This window comes from Lagenorhynchus albirostris, chromosome 4 (genome assembly GCF_949774975.1).
Source record: "Lagenorhynchus albirostris chromosome 4, mLagAlb1.1, whole genome shotgun sequence".
Classification (NCBI taxonomy): Eukaryota; Metazoa; Chordata; class Mammalia; order Artiodactyla; family Delphinidae; genus Lagenorhynchus; species Lagenorhynchus albirostris.
Genome location: NC_083098.1, coordinates 13,630,861 through 13,644,559, shown reverse-complemented (window position 1 = coordinate 13,644,559; position 13,699 = coordinate 13,630,861). Strand labels below are relative to the sequence as shown.

The 13,699-nt window shown below is 38.2% G+C and overlaps 1 protein-coding gene across 6 annotated transcripts in view; it reads right to left on the bottom strand.

Annotated features, from left to right (window-relative positions):
* The window catches only part of PDLIM5 (PDZ and LIM domain 5), a 213,821-nt gene extending 200,518 nt beyond the window's left edge, over nucleotides 1-13,303 (bottom strand). For all 6 annotated transcript variants that reach the window (XM_060147578.1, XM_060147579.1, XM_060147580.1 and 3 more), the window contains exons 1-2: nucleotides 13,210-13,303; nucleotides 9,961-10,098 (exon numbers count right to left, since the gene is read on the bottom strand). In XM_060147578.1, coding sequence (XP_060003561.1) covers nucleotides 9,961-10,056 — 96 coding nt within the window. In that variant the 5' untranslated portion in view covers nucleotides 10,057-10,098; nucleotides 13,210-13,303. The remainder of the gene's footprint in view (nucleotides 1-9,960; nucleotides 10,099-13,209) is intronic.
* Nucleotides 13,304-13,699: the final 396 nt, after the last annotated feature.

Below are 13,699 nucleotides of genomic sequence, written 5' to 3'. Positions count from 1 at the left end.
TATGTTCTTAAACTGTACCACCGTGAAACATAATATGAAGACCAAAAATTTGGCCTTAAAAAGACTATATGCAGTTCCTTTTAACATAAATTTTACCACTTTATCTTAACAATGAGGTATGAAACAAAACCAACTATACTTGTTATATACTTGGTTATATACTGGTTAAATTTACTAAAGATTCCTCCAGAAGTCTTTGGTAAATTTAACATTCATTATTAAATTTTATAGTATTAAAATATTATAAGTAATGTGCCAACTTCAAAGTGTTCTAAAGATACTTTCAGCATCATAAATAGAACTGAAGCCTGATATCATATATTATTAACACTGACATTTATTTCCAAAAAGGATTTGACCTATGTTGACTGAACCCTGAAAAAAGTGAAAAGACCAGTAGTCAGAGAAAAGCAGATCTGTCACATTATTTACCCAGTGGCAGTTCCACTGCAATTTAGCCTTAATCTTTTTGATGAAGTGATCTAAATAACAAAAGATCCATACTAAAAATATTTTTAAGAAATAAAAGCTACATAATGTTCCCAAACATTAGCGTACAAAATGGGATTCGATGGTACACGGGAAACATCCATAAGGCATGTGAGAATGCCTAAACATCCTGAATTCAAAGTCTGGGCCTAGAAGGTACATTTTAAAAATCTCTTATGATGTTAATGATTAGTTTAGAAACTAGTCATAGTTTTAAAAGTAATCTCAGTTACTCCCATTTACACAAGTCTTTGATTCTCTCTTTAAGAAACACATACAAACTTGGTTGTCAGTAGTAAAAACTGTCACCTATTCCCAGAAAACAGAGTATACTGGTTTAAAAGCATTACAGTATTACTACTCAGTTTGTCTGGTATCACATCCTAAGCCTAACCAATTACTAGCTGTGTAACTTTGAGCATCTTATTTAACTGCTCTGTCTCTCTGTTTCTTCATCTGCAAATCAGAGGTTTTAAATCATACTTCCTCAGAGGGTCACTATGAGGATTAAATAATCGAACATGTGCAAAATATCTACATCAGGGCCTAGACAATAACAGGGGCTCAATAAATGTCAGTGTATTGTCATTATTATTATTTAATATAGGAAAGAAAGGAGACCCAAGTGAGTTGGAGCCGTCAAACATTTCAAAGAGCACCTAGTATAAGAATGTGCCCTGATGGATGGGTAGGGCTAAAGGTACTGTGCATGAAGAATAGAGAGACCAAGGACTTAAGGGTTCAAAACAGGCATTTTGGACTGTAAACTCAGTTCTGTCAAGTGGGTCTGACGGGATTAATATATTAAATGCAGGATTTTAGAATTCCTGCCTCGGCAAGGTGCCACCCTGAAGATGAGGAAACAGCCTAGGAGGGAACAAGCCATTGATGAAGTCTGGAAACACCTCTGTCTGCTAAGCTATCAAAGTGTCACTCTGAGAATTAGATATGAACTAGAATCTTCCAGAATGAATAAAGGTACATATAAACAGAAATGCCTAGTATAAAAAGATCAAAAGAACCAATCATAGAATATTTGGAAGTCAGTAGCATGGAGATTCTTCAAGAGAATGTCCAAAGTCATGAAAATTACATGTATAACAATGCTTGTATTTATTTACAAACTTCTTTCTCCAGAAGATCCCTAAGGCTTGCTAGTTAAGGAACAAAGCATTTGCTTTCTAAAGGATATCTGTCCTCCAGTATGTTTTCTCAAGAAGAAAACACTTTCAGAACATATCCACAATCTCCTCTGGCTAGCATTATACAACCTTACTAAATTTTTAAGTTTCACCATCTCTAAAAGCTAATATCTCAGAAATCATTTGAGAAATACTGGTCTAATACTGTAACTGGATTCTCAATGGAACCAAATCACAACACTCAAGCCCCTAAGGAATCAACCGTAAATGGGATTCGGTTGTTAATGTCATTAAAAAAAAAAAACACTTCCTCTTTTGGTAAATCAAAATTTACCCAAGATAATTACAATGAAGAACAGTGGTCATTGTTAAATCACTTTTTGAATCCTAGGAAAAAGTGTTTAACAAGTCACAGAATTCAAACAACAAATGGTGCAACTTATTATCTAGTTCCAAACACTTCTCATCATATTAAAAATTTTACAGCATAGTAAAGGGAAATTCCTCCTTCCCTCAACTTTAAGCACATAAACAAACATGCCTGGCATTCTGACTCTTCTTGTCACCAAGGTTACCAACACTTAACACTCTCTGCTGCTTACACCCAGGTAAAATGAAGAAATATATCGTTCCACACATTAGGATGCCTTCACAATGCCTGACTCACTATGCTACGAAACACTGGAAACCGTTGTGACTTGTTATGCTCCACTGGCTAATAACAGTTGATATGAAAACAGTGAGGTTCCTAAGGGTGAATTTTACTATGTCCAGGGACCAGGCCAAATACCTCATTATGGTCAGTCTCTTTGTCACATCCGTAAGGGGAGCTAGAGAAGAGTAGGATTTAAAATTCCACAATATATCAGGCTGCTGGAGAAACTCCAAAGGCAACAACCTGAAATCTATTAAATGTGATTTGCTTAATTTTTCAGAAAGTTTATGACAGGGCAGTATGCCAAAAACTATTTCACAAAAAACAAAAAAACCTTTCACCATGTAATTGGAAGTAATATGTTAACAGAGAGAGGAAATCCGTTTGGAAATAGGAAGCAAATGATAGAGGATAATTATTAACCAAAGCTCTAAATGAAAAAATTCAAATAAATAGCATCCCCCCAGAAGTTAAAAAATCATTTAAAGAAGGTCAGCACATCTTTATTTTGTACATTCTCATGCAAAATGGAAAAAAAAAGGGCCACTTAAAAACATACAGAATCCTCTGTAGAATACCTGTGATTAAGCCCTGTAAAAAAGGAGAAAGATGGAAATAGGCCCATCTGATTGGAAAAGATGAAAGTCTGTCCAAACTTGTGCTAGCACAGGTATGAGGAAACTGGCTTTCTCATTGTGGGTAGGAGTGTCTCTATAGAGATATTTGGCAATATCAATCAAAATTACAATTGCATACAACTCTTTGACTCAGCAATTCCATTTCTAGGAATCTATCTCACAGGTATGCTCATATATATGCCATATACAGATAGATATAGTTATTGATGCAAAAATTACACTACAGTGTTACTAAAAGGACCTAATTGTCCATCAATAGGAACTGGTTAAATAAATTATGATAAATCCAAATACAATGCAGCTGTACAAGAATGAGGATATATTTACTGACTTGGGGTTAAGTGAAAAAAGCAAAATGCCAAAAAAAAGCAGATTTTTAAGGATACTATTTGTGTTGGAAAGGGGGATGATGAGGATATATATGTATTTTCACACATCTGTATAGATTATCCCTGAGAGTATACACAGGAAACTGCTAACACTGGTTGCTTCCAGGCAGAGGAAATGAATGACGGGACAACAGGAGGCTCTTTCCTCTAAACGCTATTGAGTCATTTGGCTTTCAACGCATATGAATATCTTACCTAAAGAAAACCATAAATTAACCAAACTTTAGAAGGGGGAAAAGGGTGAAGGGTGAAGATTTCTTGAGTACCAAATCTGACCCAGTAAATAACTGTTCCCATTGTAACCTTTTTAAAACTACCTCTTTCTTTTTCTCTTTCAATCTAACTTGTTCTTTCCCTCCCGTCAAGTCCCCAGTTCATTTTACTCTCCTCCATTTAGGCTGGACAAGGACATCTGCTGCAACTGCTTAGCCCTGCCGGGTGGACTAAATGCCAATGAGGTTGATGAACTTTGTTCCAGTAATTATCATACAAAATGGGTAACAAACTCAGCTGTAAAAGAAATCTGAGTATTTACAGGATAGATAACTCCACTTATGCAACAAGAAAGAAATGATAATAAGGTGACAGAAGATGGGGAAGTGAAGATTTGAGAGATTCCATTTTAATACTATAAAAAATTCTTCCAAGCCTGACTTTAAACATTCATTCAATACTGTCTTGTTCTGTCCATACCTAAATATTTTATTACCTTTAAAAAAAAGAGTATCTATGCTATAAAAGTGATTTTCCCACTCTGTAATTTAAAAAACAAACCTGAATTCCCAGCAGGGCTATACAGTGGCTCTGCACCCAGAATACCTAAATTAGGGGTCACCACACCATGGTCACTGCTCATTACTTTCTTAAACTAATGTTTTCTTTTCATTCCCAATATTATGTCACTTATTTGCAAATCCATACATATATTAACATTTCACATGTGAGGATCCTGTTTTGTCAAGTTTTATATCGTATACTCAATATTTCTACATTTCAAAAATTCAAACAAACGCCTAGAGTCTCACCTCCTAAAGCTGAAACATAATTATCTCTTATAAGACGCCAAAGAGGGGCTTCCCTGTTGGTGCTGTGGTTAAGAATCCGCCTGCCAATGCAGAAGACACGGGTTCGAGCCCTGGTCCAGGAAGATCCCACATCCAGCAGAGCAACTAAGCCCGTAAGCCAAAACTACTGAGCCTGTGCTCTAGAGCCTGCGAGCCACAACTGCTGAGCCTGAGTGCCACAACTACTGAGCCTGCACACCTACAGCCCATACTCTGCAATAAGAGAAGACACCGCAGTGAGAAACCCGTGCACCGCAAGGAAGAGTAGCCCCCGCTCGCCGCAACTAGAGAAAAGCCCCGCGCAGCAACAAAAACCCAACGCAGCCAAAAATAAAATAAATAAATTAAAAATAATAATAATAAGATGCCAAAGAAACAACCCCTTTTTATCTGGAGCAATGTTTGCTCCTAGATTAACTAGCTCATATCGTATTTCTCCTCCATGCAGTTGTAACTGGGGGAAAAGGCCATGACCAGTCTTGCAGTGCATGGGAACCTGGGTAAGAACTACTGCAAACAGGATATTTCAGACAAAGACTAACTGTATATTCAGATTAACTATATATTCACACTGCAGCCTAACCAACAATCATCACAAGCTCTTTGCATTGAAAGTTCTCAAAAATGACTGAAAACAAGTCTATAGGCTTTGGTTATTCTGAGTTTAAGTAAGCAAATATTAGACCTAACTCATGAGTAGCTGAATAGCTTGTATGAAAATCTCCCTTACTTAGGTCTAAAGTGCTATTCTTACTTCACCCAATCTCTACAATATTGTTTCTTCCATCAGATACAAAAATCCTGCATACCAGTAAAATTCCTTTTAACCAATAACTTTCCAAAATGCCCAATATTCATTAAAAACTAAAAAAAAAAAAAAAAAAAGCCTTTTTTTCCTCAAACTATTAACTTACAATAAAACATACTGATAAAGATTTTCATTTCTTTACAAATAACAAACCAGAAAAAAACCTTCAGAATTATCTTGAGATTCTTGACCCTTGGGACCACAAATGACAGAAAACTGCCACGCGGGAAAAGACAGGTCTCTGAGCCCCCCACAAAAGGTGATTAATATTTTAAAAGCAGAGGGTGAACATACATGTGAAATGCACATTATGCAGTTAAACAAGCTAAATTATCAACTTTCTCATTTGGCATAATAACAGGGTAGTTGGAAGGGAATGTAAAAGAAAATACTCAACAGCTTAAAATTAACAATGGGCCCATTTATTCAAGGGAGGATGGTTCTCCCATTTCAGCTTGAGGACTGAAAGTCTCTTTCTGCCCACCTCTAGGAGGGAAACTCTGCAGCTGGCCTGTCTGGAGAATCACTCAGCTATATTCACAGCTTCACTCAGACTCAAGCAATGGCAAGAAAAGTCTTCGTCTTCACTTTGAACTGAAAACCAACACAGAGAAATACTGACTTTGAGGTGTTCAGATTTCATTCTTCAAGGACCAGTTCAATTAATTTCTCCTGTAGGAAGCCAACCCTCTACCCCTAAACAGATATGAAAGGTCTGTGCCCACTGAAACTGAGAAACACTTATCTGTATCTCTGTCATTCCATCAAATATTGTCTTGTGACAGGTCTTATGACATTGTCTAGTACTGTGTTTATTTTTCGCCCCAACCTTTGTACTCCCCAATGCTTTGTCTCTTCTTCAATGGCTTCTAGGAAGTATCCTTTTAATTACTGAATGAATGAATTCACAGCAAAGTGTTTTCACGGCTCTTTCTCTGTTCTATTAATACTCCTAAACGGGACTCCATACTCCAGGAAATGGTACATTTCTTCTGCTTTTCAAATCCAACTAAAATCTTGTCTGACTTGGTAACAAATGATCCGACCCTAACTGTTGAGAATCAAAATCTCTATTATTTGGGTATTAAAATGTCTGACCTGATTTTATCTGCTAAAGAAACACCATAGATGTGTTTATAGAGAATTGGGAGATCAACTTCAAGAAATCCAAATACTGACAGCTAAGGGAAAAATTCTAATGTCATACATCAGAAAATAACACAAGGAGAGTATTTCAATTTTAGGATGCTGTACTTAAAATGTTATTCACAAATATACTATCTTTCTTGTAATTCCATCATGAGGGTCAGCAACTTGCCAAAATACGGCCTTGAATTGTGCAACAAGTCTCCTATTTCTTCTTATAAAATATATTGGCAAAGACCAACAAACCCACACTGCTACAATAAAACCCATCCTCACATACCATGGCTTCAAGGCAATTCCATAAATACAGGGTCATAAAAAGACAGCCTGCAAACTCGAGTAGCCAACACACCACTTTAAGGATAGGAAATTGAAGACAATGACATGGGATCAGGCAATTACAGCAATTTGACGATCTTTTCAAAAAGTCTGCAACGATCACCAATCTTATCTTAGAAACCCACCTACTAACAAAGTATGCAAAACTCATACAGAAGAGACGGGGAACAAAATCTGAGGGTAATGTTAAAATTTTACAGTTTGTATGCTTTACGAAGCAAGTCATAATCCATATATTCCTATGCTGGTAACGAAATCTCAAGAAAACAGAATGTTCAAGTCCCAGCCAATGGCTTATTTATCTCAAATACATTTGATATCACAGAGTTCCAATATTATAAGGAAACGTAAAGAGCCCTTTGGAGTTCATCATAATAATACATGACCGGAGGAAATACTGTATACGTTTGAACTATATATAGATGCAGGTTCCTAGCGAAGCACAAACCTGTAAGTTTATTTTTCTTTATCAATTCCAACAGACTGTAAGTAAAAAAATACATAACTGCTATGTTCCCTAAAATTATGGGGGATTTGATGTTTCAAGTCTCTAAATTTTTTCTTTTTAATTTCATATTATTGTAAAAGATAACAACTGAGAGAATACCATGCCAGACCTTGTTAAGAATTCCACATACATTATTAAAGTAAGAGAATCACTAAATTACATATTTTAAGGCATGCTTTCAGGTTTTAATTGCTTCTTGATACTACTAATTAAATAATCTGGTGACCACTGAAATATATCCCAATAATTTTACATAATTAAGGCAGAATAAATATAACCAGAGAACTAATTAAGATGAGGTATAACATTAATAATCTTACTACCACAATATGGATTAGTTATTAGGCACCCATCTTTATTAGGCAATGTTTCTAGGCCTGTTTAAACTGAACCACACAAGGGGTTAAAAATAACTACAATGAAAGGCCAACAGCCTAGCTGCACAGTTGCACCAACATTCCCTCTCCTGGCCAATCCAGAATGAATTGCATGCCCCACTGCACAAGGCCCAAAAAGGTCACAGGAGATGGCAGAGACTTTTGTAAGAGAACAGAAATAACTCAGCAGCTTTGTTACTGTAGTCTCTTTTAATCAGTGTGTTCAAAATCCTTTAATTAACACTCTGTCTACACAAGGAAAGCATTTCTTCTGTGCCAGGAGAGGGCACATATGTATGTACACAGTGTTCTGTTGTATCAGCATCACAACATGGAACTCAGATTGTCTGCCAGGAAACTGAAGCACAGAAAACTTTTTTAAAGGTATGGTACCACAACATTTACATACTCCATTTGCACTTCTACAATCAAACAACAAAGTGTGTTGCATGAGGTGTTAATTTGTTTCTACACTTTTTTTGCAGCAAAAAATGGAAGCATTTAAACCATAATTTTCTTTAGTCCATTATCATAAACTAGGATATTCAAAATTAATGTAAAATAATGTAAACAGAATGCAAAAACAGACAATATTCAAATATTCTTCCTTTCTTCATGATGGCTCTTCAGTAGGAGGCAAAAAGATACTGCCCCCCTCAAACAGGAATAAATCACAAGACACATTTTCACACAGATGCTTTACATTTAAAATTTCATCCAACCAGGCAAAGTCTTAAAACTTTCAGGCTGGATTACATACATGTGTTTCCTTGTAAAATCTGAGTAACTGGAATCAAGATGGAATTTGATAAAGATAACTATTTTAAAAATCCAGAGCCAAGAAACAAGGAAAACTTCATTAGTAAACTGGGATTTGAAGTATTTTAATAGAGATACGTAATTGTTACAAACTTATTTTTAATCTTTCAAAATCGAGTTGGATATACATACTGTAAGAAGCAGTGTGTGTATGTGTGTGTGTGTATATATATATATATATACACACATATATAATTAAATAATAAGTACATATATAATTAAACCAAAAGATAACTCTCTAAATATCTAACTAGAGAAGCAATCTACCTAAATTTATGATAAAGCTTATTGGGGAGGAAGCAGAGCATTAACTGCTTGAAAGCCAGTTCTTCCACACCAGCCATGGGAGCTCACAGCACAGTTCTTTACAATGAGAATAAAACCACTACTTCACAGGTTGGTGTGAGAATTAACTGAGATGAAGTAAAGAACTTGGCAAAAACCCGAAAGTTTGCTGGTAATGCTGTTGGGGGAATAGATTTTTTTATGTATTACACAAAAGTGCAAACTGGCATAACCTATCAAAATTATACATATATAATTATGTATATATGATATCCACTGAAGCATTACTTGTAATAGCAATACTGGCAACAGTATAAATGCCCTTCAATAGGGGATTACTTAAATAAATTTTACTTCCCTACAAAAGAATCCTATACATCTGTTATTAAAAAAAAGAAAAGAAAAAGAAAAAAACTCTAGTAACAGGGAAAGCTCTCTAAGGTAAATTGTTAAGAAAAAAAGCAATGTGTGGAACAGTGTGTATTAAGATGCTACCATGTAAGTAAAAGGTGAATAGATATTCATATTTATTTGAATATACAAAAAACCCTATGAAATGTTATACAAGTAATTAACAGCAATAATTATCTACTGGAGATGAAAGTGAAACAATGCCTGACACCCAGTCAAACCTCAATAAATGAAAGCTATAATTACTCCCTTCATCAGTGTCATTATCATCATGAAAACATGTCATTAAAATATATACACAGAATACATTCAAACTAAATCCATGAGGTAAACAGCCAAATCTTAAGCATTCAAAGGCTGACTATCTGGTTGGCCATCCAAGCCCTTCGTTTTCTCTTCATAGGTAAGTAGCTTTTGGCCATTTTACTGTAGACTAACCCCTCACCAGAGAGCGAGCTGAGGAAATAACACCAAAAACAGTCCTTTTATTCAATATTGATCAACAGTTTCTAATAAACAGCTTTTGGAGCTGAAAGGGACCGTGAAAATCCCAGTGTAAACTTCTATTACATATGAAGAAACTAAGGTCCAGAGAACTCCCCAAATTAGCCACTGTTCAAAGACTTGGAGTCTGTCCCCCCAGTTAAATGCTTTCAACTTTATTATTAAGATGGGGGAAAATAAGCTTAATTGAAATCAATTATCCTTGCTAAATTCCCTCCCCAGCCCATCCTTTATTATACATAACTAAGTTTGCTGAGATCATATTCCATAAGCAATTCTATTAAGTAGAGCGCAGGTCATCCAGAGAATTCGACAACTCGGCCGTGATGTTTCTAGGACTATGCATTGAATGAACATCCACAATAAAATCTGTAAAGTTTGCTTACGCTAGAGATTGTCAGAGGCATGTTGAAATCCTTGCCACCTTGTAGCCGGAAACCCCAAGGAGCTGGGCCAACCAAGGACACACTGTAGTTGCTCATGGTTCTAATGGCTCAAAGTCCAATGCCCAAAAATGAAAGAAACTGTGAAAGAAAATTAGATGGTTAACAAAAATGTTTATCTTCAGTATTTTGTTTTGGGGGGAAGAGGGGATATGCAAAATAAGTCATATTAAGTTCTCATTTCAGTCAAAGAAAAGGAATCTATGAGCTAATACATAATCTCTAAACTCATGCCAATTTCCATAGTCTAAAAATTCCATATCAGAGTATATTTCTAGACATTTGATCAGTTTTACAACTTGCTACACTATAATTTGTGGCTTCTTGCATACAAACTTTAATTCAAAGTACTTTACAACACTTCATTTTATACAAAAAAAGAACAAAACTTTATTTCAGGTTTAATTCAAAATGATTTTCCCTGTCCTTCTGCCTGCAGTTAGCAAGAGTCCTTCAATTTCACTTACTTAAATTCTAAGTTATCCTAACATATGAAAAGAACTACAAATCGGTAGACTCTCATTCATGCTTTCCAAACTCTAAATTCTTTAAAACGAGAAGTTGTTTTTTAATGCATAAAACTATTCTCTCCAATTATAAACTACAACTTGTATTTCCTCTTCTGAGGACATGTTATTTTCCACGCAAAGAAATTATTTACATTTCCTTCGGACAGGCAATGATGGGCAATACTCTAGCACAATGATATTTCAATCAGAACCTGCTTTTTGTTTTATATACACACCTCATCAGGCAAAGTGGAGTGAGCATTTACCACACAGTGTATAAGTCTGACTAAACATGGTAGGAATAAAAGGTGAATCTTAATGCATGAAAGAATTAGAGCTTTAGAAAAGAACCAGCGCTTCAGTGCTTTCTTTCTTCTGTTTTGCTGGAAGTGCGCTCATAATGACTCTCATGGTAGTACTTCTATATAACAAAAAAAAACTAAAGAAAAAAAAGTGTGACTCGGAGTTTGGTGTTGGTTGTTATGGTGGTTATGTGTGAGTGGGAGAAACTGGGAGGAATGGAGGTCTTCTAAAATGTAATACTAAGACACCTATTATTTCCCTCTTTAAAAATAATGTGACACATGTGTAATAATTTTAAAACCACATTTTTTTAAAAAAAGCTGTTTCAGACACACTTCCTTGGAAAATCTGTGCTATTCAGCCAAATCATCACCTATTATCTGTCTTAAAATATTATTCCATTTTTTTAACCCATTGAAAATTTCTATTCCATCACACCAAATTAATAGTGGCAGATGTAGATATGCAAATCACTGGGTATATTAAAAGCAAGCAGATTCCATCTTCTCATATGGGGAAAATGAGGCAAAACTTTCATATAAGTCCAGTTCTTAAAGAAAAATCAGTGAAAATCTGCCCTGCATCTGCCCAGAAACAAAATGGGCTTTTCCACTGGCATAGTAGTTGACTGAACTACTAGCCAATAATACATTACGTCAATACTGATGCAACAAACACTAAAAAGATGAAAAGGCCAAACCAGAGATCAAGCTATTTGATATATGTGAAACACAAATAGTAAGGAGCCACATAGTCTAATTGCTTTCTCACTGTAATAAAAGTTTCAGAGAACTTGTAGAGAAAGACTGGATAATGGCACACAATATAAATCAAAAGTGTGTAAAGCCAACAGATATTTCACAGGCAGCCTACCCCTCCTTCTTTTTTAATCTTTAACTTTTTGTCAAGAGAAGAATTTGAAAGTTAGGTTCCACTTCCTCTAATCCCAATGTTCCCTACAAGAAAATGTGTTTAATTCATATATCAACCTACGTACCTGCAGCTTCCCTTTACTTACGAGTTCCCTTCCTGATTTCTCCCATTTGTTATTAAAATCTCTAGCACTGGCAAGGTCACAGCCACACTACAGAACCAGCGTCAGTTCATTTCTAGTGTCGTTTCCCTTCCAGTACTCTCCCTTTGCTAGCTTCACGTGCCTTAAAATATTCTGAAACCGAAGCAACTGTTAATACTATTGGCCTTTTCCAGGTCTGGTAATATTAGTGCCCAAACTCTTCCTTAAATACCAAGCAGGCAGGAAATATTGAGCAGCCTTTCTGCTTTCAAGCACGTAGAAAATGTTGGCACTTCTGTACCGTGCTGGATTGTCTTTTAGGGGAAAGTCCAAACAATGTCTTTGCTCTAGTACTTAGGCAGGAAGCCTGGCATTTCCCACACTCCTAGCCCAGCTTCTTCGGTGGGTGGGAGAAGGGAAAGAACTCATGATGAATTTCTCCGAGAAGGGTCTGAAATTAAAGCTGCATCTTGAGATCCTCTTCTTCCCCAGATTGAGCGACTGTGGAGGTAGAGTGGAAGAACTAAAGCCACAGGCACCGGGTGAAAGTAGCCGACGAGACAGTTTTCCAGCAGAGAGGTTCACGCCTAGCCCTGTTTGCCAAATAAGGTTCCCGAGCCGGCTGCTCCCTAGGCAGGCGGCTTCCAACGTCCCCGTGGTCAGGAAGGCAGACTTGGGAGAGGCTCTGGCGATCACACCCGAGACCTACCCTGCCCAGCGCAGCCACGAATTTTCTTTCCAAGGACTACCCTGTCCATACGCCCTTCCTTTTTCCACTTACTGTCAAACGAACGGGACCACAGTCTTTTGAAAAAAGCCCCACCAAGTACGCGAGCACTAATAAATCTGGCGTTCATGACACATTTGTTTTTTAAACAAGCTTTATTTCTGGACGCACGGAAGTTGTCCCCTAACAGGTTACACAATCCTCAATATTCGGGGGGAAATAAATGCTTCTCAGTAGCGTGAGAGCAAATAAAAAATCAGCACGCCGTTCCCGTTTAGACCCGCATCCGCCCCACACCCCCGGGAGACTCGCGCAGGACGCGAGTGTCTCGGGACGCCTAGGTGCGTGCCCGGCGATGCCGCCGCTCTCGTCCCAATCCGCCCGAGCTCCAGTGCCCGTCCTCTGGCCTGGGGCCCGCTCCCGCGCCGCCCTTTCCCGGGCGCTCCTCTTCCCACGCCGCTCTCCCACCTCCGCTGATCGGCGTCCGGCAAACACCTGAGCAGCCACCCGGCGCGAGGCGCGCCCCCTCCTCTCCACTAGCTGGGCTTCCCTCCACGCGCTCTGCGTACGGCGACCCCTTCTTTCCCTCCTCCCTATCGGGGATCCGAGACGCGCATCGCCGGCGGGCGGCCACTCACCTCGGGTCCGGCGCGGCGATGCCTCCGCCTCAGACGAGCGCTGACAAGTGACTCGTGGTGTGTACGCCGTCCCCACGGCCCCCGGGAACTTCCGCCTCCTGGCTCCCCAACCCCCACAGGCCCCGCCCCCGAGCCAAGGCACGCCCCCTCCTCCCCGGCCACGCCCCCGGGCCGAGCAGGGCTGGGAGGCGCTGGGAGAAGGGTGCTGCGGCGAGCAGAAGCCCCTGCGGTAAAACAATTGCACTACAGACTTTCGGTGGCAGTAGTCTTAGGGGGTTTTGAGCAGTACCTGGCAAAAGTCCGCTCCCCCTGCCTGTTTTATAGTGGATGCATTTCTCTCTAAAGAAACTTTGAATTGGCCAGCAGTTGCTTTGGCTAAAATAGGAGCGAGCTTTGGATAAATTCCTGTCTATGCAAGTTCAGCAGCCACTGCCTGGTTTTTTGGGTGAGCTTTATGTGCCCTGAAAAGTGAAGACGCTTAAAGTTTACT